The sequence below is a fragment of the Oncorhynchus kisutch genome, linkage group LG26, assembly GCF_002021735.2.
Source record: "Oncorhynchus kisutch isolate 150728-3 linkage group LG26, Okis_V2, whole genome shotgun sequence".
In the NCBI taxonomy this organism is placed as follows: domain Eukaryota; kingdom Metazoa; phylum Chordata; class Actinopteri; order Salmoniformes; family Salmonidae; genus Oncorhynchus; species Oncorhynchus kisutch.
In genome coordinates this window covers 13,939,965-13,946,212 of record NC_034199.2, presented here as the reverse complement: position 1 = coordinate 13,946,212, position 6,248 = coordinate 13,939,965, and the positions used below count along the sequence as shown (strand labels likewise).

At 42.7% G+C, this 6,248-nt stretch overlaps 1 protein-coding gene across 1 annotated transcript; it reads right to left on the bottom strand.

Annotated features, from left to right (window-relative positions):
* Positions 1-455: 455 nt before the first annotated feature.
* On the bottom strand, positions 456-5,523 carry LOC109871323 (Golgi reassembly-stacking protein 2). The gene is made up of 10 exons (XM_020462163.2): positions 5,324-5,523; positions 4,819-4,899; positions 4,277-4,480; positions 4,035-4,121; positions 3,797-3,927; positions 3,574-3,706; positions 3,321-3,444; positions 1,717-1,830; positions 1,499-1,615; positions 456-1,410 (listed from the first exon to the last, which is right to left on the bottom strand). The coding sequence occupies exons 1-10, from the start codon at positions 5,384-5,386 to the stop codon at positions 1,148-1,150; spliced, it is 1,317 nt and encodes a 438-aa protein (XP_020317752.1). The 5' UTR covers positions 5,387-5,523; the 3' UTR covers positions 456-1,147.
* Positions 5,524-6,248: the final 725 nt, after the last annotated feature.

The window sequence follows — 6,248 nt, the reverse complement described above, 5'->3', positions numbered from 1 at the left end:
GGCTTCATTATTGAAACTGAGGGGAAGATCAAAGTAGGATGAGTACTCCTTGCCGCTGCAGTCAGGCATCTGAGAACAGGGTGACCTTCAGGTTATTTGCAGGTACACTGCCCAACAAAACAGGCATGCTTTGGGTCTAATAGCAACCAGTATTCTTGATAAGCTGTTGCACCAATATATTCTGTTCCATGGACCATATTACATGCATTAGGCCTACAGGGTGATGAATCATGCAGATTTACATGTAACTGTTTGTTTGAACCTACTTGGATCTACAGCTATTTGCATCCATAAAGAATATTTTTGTCCCAACATGTACTCTTCGAACTTGGTAAGTGCACAATGAACAATCCCATTGTTCACCCAAGTAGATTCCTTTGCAATGTCACATTTCATTGGTCCTACACTGACACCCTGTGGTTTTCAAAAGTAAAGACCTGTCATTTTCACACCCAGACAGACAAAATACATAATTTAATCCAGGGATGGTTCAATTACACACTTTCTTATTAAGTGTTTTAGTACAAGATGAAGAGTTACAGATTCCGCAATTAGAATTTGAAGAATATGGCTCATGAGCTGAGTTCAACTATCCAGAACCCAAAATATAAGCTTGTTTTACTCCAATGTTTAAACACATTTTTGCATCATAGCTGTCTATGAATTTGAGTGGTAACATATCCCTCAGCGTTTTACCAAAACAGGCAGGGAGCATGCTTTGTTTCTACTGCTGATTGCTGCTTTGAGCTCACATATGCAGTCTCCACTAAAGCAGGAACATTGAAATTTAAAGGCAATCAAACTGTAAAGCCGAACTTCTGCGACACGGATTGAATAGAGCCCTTGGCTTGTAATGCAGTATCAATTTACTAAAGTGGGTGTCTCACAATTCTCCCATCTTTCTGAGGACCCTTGCTGTTTCAACAACCATGGCTAAATCCTGATTCTCCACCCTTTTTCCAGAGTGCACACTTCCCATGATGGATTTAACGGGGGAGAGAGAAACACTCCAATGATTACACCAATCCAGAGCTTGTAAATCCATGACAGGAAGTATACACACTTTTGGAACAAAGTAGAGAATTAGGGGTATAACTACAAGTGTTTCCAGATTGAGTTTTAGAGCTTGTTGGTAGATGGTCCTCTGTTAGGAGGACTCAGCGGTTGGTTCAAAGGAGGCCACTGCTGTAGGGAGGAGTGTTTCTGTCAATTTGTCAATGACCACTGAGGCGCTGGAGGATTTTGTGTCCTGGATGAGGGCAGGTCTCTGCTCATAGGAGACTTTGACATTTGCAGAGACAGGTGGAAGAGTGAACTCAGATGGAGGCAGAGTTACCCCTGGGACCAGGGGCAGCTGGGAGTTGAGCATGGATAGATTTAGGGGAGGAAGAGGGGCCAATGGAGGGAAACCTAAGGAACACAGGTGGAATGTTTCAGCAATACAGAAATATTACTGAAAGTAGTATTCATTTTATTTTATTTTAAACATTGACATTACCTGCTGGTGGCATCCCTCCGATACCTGGTAACGATACAGTGCCGAAGTCTGGCAAAGTGAAATTCAAATTTGGCAGGTTGGGAAGGGGAGGTAGTCCTCCGGTTAACGACATTAGACCTATGCAGGAAATGTGAATATAATAAAATACACAAAGCCACATGCAAGTTACACATGCAGCATAATATTGTGACCAAACTAGAACCGTGTCTAGCGAGTACCTGGTAACGTGGTAGCAGGGAGGATTGGAGGTAACGTGGTAGCAGGGAGGATTGGAGGTACGGTGCTTAGCAGCGGGCCGACTTGGCTAGGCAACAGTGGCATAGTAGTCACTCCTTGGACAAAGACGATCCATTGTAATAAAATCTAATTATTTGTCACATGCGCCGAATATAACAGGTGTAGTAGACCTTAACATGAAATGCTTACTTACAAGCCCTTAACCAACAATGCAGTTTGAGAAATTGAGTTAAGGAAATAAGTAAAAAGTAACACAGAATAACAATAACTACCGTAATTGCTGGACTATTAAGCGCACTTGAATATAAACCGCACCCACTGAATTATTAAAAAATATGTATTTTGTACATAAATAAGACGAACATGTCTATAAGCCGCAGGTGCCTACCGGTACATTGAAACAAATTAACTTTACATAGCCTTTAAACGAAACACTGCTTGTAACAAATTAAAACAGTAGCCTACCAAGAAAGTAATTGGTCACTATCTTCCTCCTCCTGTGCACTGAAACCACTGAAGTCATCTCCTTCGGTGTCGGAGTTGCATAGCCTCAGAATTGCTTCATCCGATGTTGGATCGTTTTCATTGTCGCTCTCGTCACTTTCATTCGGAGGCAAATACCCCGCTGAGCTCGTGCTGCCCCTTCAACACGCAGCAGTCCAGTCTTTCGAAACCCGTTGATGATAGTGGATATTTTGACAATGCTCCACGCTGTCAGGACCCACTGGCAGACTTGACCATAAGATGCTCTTCGCCTGCGGCCCGTTTTAGTGAAGGATTTCTCCCCACTTGTCATCCAAGCCTCCCACTGAACAAGGAGCGCCACCTTAAATGCACGATTTACACTGATGTCAAGTGCCTGCAAATACTTTGGGCAATCTGCTTTTCTTCCCTCTGAAAGCTTTTGTTGTCTTTCTGCACTGAGTCAGTTCCTCACGCTGCTGTTTCCAACGTCTTATCATCGACTCATTAAGGCCAAGCTCCCATGCAGCAGCTCTATTTCCTTTTCCAACAGCCAGATCGATCGCCTTCAACTTGAAAGCTGCATCATATGCATTTCTCCGTGTCTTTGCCATGATGAGGGTGACAAAATTACTACCGTAATCAGAATGATGGGAAGTTTGAGCGCGCTCGATTTACGTCACATTATGTGACGGTGCTCAGTTTTTTTGGCGGCATGAATCTTGTGAAAGCGGGAAAAATCCATAAATTAGCCGCGTCATTGTATAAACCGCGAGGTTCAAAGTGTGGGAATAAAGTAGCGGCTTATAGTCCGGAAATTACGGTAGGCTATATACAGGGGGTACCGGTACCGAGTCAATGTGCGGGGGTACAGGTTAGTCGTAATTTGTAGGTAGAGGTAAAGTGTCTATGCATAGATAAAACAGCGATTAGCAGCTGTGTAAAAACAAAGGATGGGGGTGTCAATATAATTAGTCCGGGTGGCCATTTGACTTGGGGGACTGGAGACTGACCATTTTTTGGGCCTTCCTCTGACACCACCTAGAATACTAATCTCTTACATGGTGATATCAAGTCAGTAAGCAATATGCATCTAAATTAAGAGTAATGATACCTAGCATACCTGTTTGTAGAGTGTTCGGTACAGTGAGAGGAGCTGAGCTGATTGACAGGTCAGAGAGATTTTGTTTCAACCCAGTAGGAGCAGAAGGCACCGCAGGTTGAGGACTGACAGCAGAGAGCTGAACCTGAGGAACAAATTAAAACTGGGATCAACACCTAGTGCTGTAGAATATTCTCATAGTACATAAATTCCTTCGTGAGGAATTGAAGTCGGTAAAGTGAAAAGAAGTCGGTAATTTACAAAAATGTCTTACCTCTGTGAAGCCATCCTTGAGTGGGGAAACCGGCTCACTTGGAATATGTCCGGGGAAACTGATCTTCTTACCCTCTTCAAATGGCTGTGTGGGTATCCTGTGCAGATAGCCATAGCCAATCCCACAACCTAGGCTGAAGAAGGGCAGAGAGAGTAACTGTGCAACCTGCCAGCCTATAGGCACATCAGCTAAATGAATTAATAACAAATGTCAATGCCATTACCTGCCCTCTCCACCCCATTCAGAGTTTGGAGTGATGACCACCTCCCGACAGTTGTCCGTGTCAGTGTTATACACATACAACTTAAGCCCTTTCCCTTCATGAGTTTCAATGAGGGAGAAGAGATCTTCAGACTGCGGGGAAGACAAAGTCAAACACTATATCAATCATCATCATCATCAACCGTTTAGTGTAGGGAGAACATCATTGAATTGTCACTAAAGAAAGGCATTCCACACACCTCGTTCATGACAGTGTCTGCACCTATGATGTAGTCAGTGAGTGGTCTCAAACCAGCCAGGGCTGCAGGAGAATTTGGCTCTACTTCCTGAGGACAAGAAATAGAATAAAGATCGAAATTGTAAATATATGCACTCCGGTTACTGAAAGTCCTCACAACATGATTAAGCTACACAATCATGGCGTTTCCAGTTTTACATTCATTCATGTCTGCAGCTCTAAACTGCAATGCGATTTGCTCACCAAAACATGCCACACATTCTCATTGGCTCCTTCGAAGCTGCAGAATCGGATGCTGACACCCAGCAGCCCCTGGCCTCCCCACATGTTGCTGGGTGTGACTGTTGTCTCCCTCAGCTCAAGTGTCTTGCTGCTGTATACCAGCATCGTGATGGGTTTCTCCACGTTCACCTTCAGCAAGTCTTTTAATGTGTCATTATCTTTGTTCTGACAAGAATGAAGACGTTAGCAGATTTTAAAGGGTTTTGACTAGGTGGTATAAAGCTATGACCATTTGTGACTTCTTCGTAGCAGGTTAGGAGAATGAATATAGCAGGATCAGGATTATTAGGTTAGGAAAAGGGTTAGGTAAAATGCTCTCCTAACCTGCTACGAAAAGTAACTTCTGGATGTAACTGTCTAGTCACAACCATGTTAAAGTACATCACCTGTAAACAAAGTTAGTCCACCTATTGGTTGTCTTGTATCCCTGGCTTTGAAAACATTTGAGCTGCAAGGGATCTGACAGATACAGGAGGTAGATCATTTGAAAAATGGCAGCTTACCAATCTTGTGTCACTGATGGAAATAATAAAGTCAAAGAATGGTTCCAATCCTGCAAGATGACCAGGGGAGTTCTCTTGCACCTGCAAATTGAGACATGAAGTTTGCACATGGCTTATTCATATTATTGCCTTGAAACATTCAACGAAACAACAAATGTGTTCTGGATTGAAAGGACATCACACCCCGACCGGTTCCTCAAGTCAAGTGGTGGCCTAGCTTCATGGCTGGCTTGCAATCTAGCTAACTAGCCAAATCAGCTAGCAAGTTGTCAGACATTGCTCTGTTTACTTGGTTAGACTACACATAGTTTGTTTTCTGAACAGCAAACATGTTGTGAATTGCTCATAGGAAGCCCCTAAAATACACACGAACAGGCTACAGCAATCAGAAGGCCGCAACATCATTCAGTCTGTTGACAAGCATTTTTGTGTTGTTCCCATTATCAGCTATCCCAGTTACAGCATGGTTTAGCATATGACCCCGTGTGCTAGCAAATATCCATACTCTGAGGACGTGATAACCTTCGGATCCTCCTCCAGGTATTTCGATGCTCTGTGCTCCCCCCATGTCTCCTCAAACCCTGGATATTTTTGTGTTGAAACTGCGATTGGCTGGCTAGCCACAGTAGCTTTTATTTCCCTGTTTCCGGAATGATGCGAAAGATAGGCGAAATTGCCTACATAGCAACACTTCCGGTACACTGCAAGAGAGAGTTTCTAAACCCAGAGACGCAACATCGTGAGCCTTCCGGGAACGCTTGCCAAGCAGACCAGGCCGGGGTTTGGGGTTTGAGAGGTCAAGAACATAAGTAAAACATTGTTCCTGAATTCGAAATCGAAATCTAAAAGCATAACTTAGATTCGAACCAATCTTAAGTAGTTGAACATGTTATTTCTCCAACCTCGTGAAATTGACAAACTGACATGTTTTCATTTTTGTCAAAAACAACTTTATATTGGAGGGGCTTTGATTTGAATGTTTGCACATGCGCATTTTGGAGCGAGATACCAGTTGACGTGTTTCTACGCATGCGCTAAGCTAGCCAACGTCGCCATGACATCGCATACAAGCGTGATCGAGGATTTCTTCTGGATAAGCAGTTTCTGCTTATCTTTATACTGTACTGTCTTTGGTTTCTGGCATCGTCAAAAATACAAAGTGCTAAAACTTTGTGGATGATTTTGTGTGTGTTCAATGTGTCTTTTTAAATACATTTTTTTATCCAGTTAATCAAACGAATGTGTGTATTATGAAAAGTTTAAAAGAAAACAAAAACGTTTCTCAGCAGTTTAGTAGGCTATGCATTTATACAAATGTTGATGCTCTTATTTGATGGCTATTTAAGGTCACTCTAAAGAAAAAAAATGTAATGTGAAGGGTGTATAACGTTAAATCACCTTCCATTGGCTATTTTCCATGTTTTAGAATG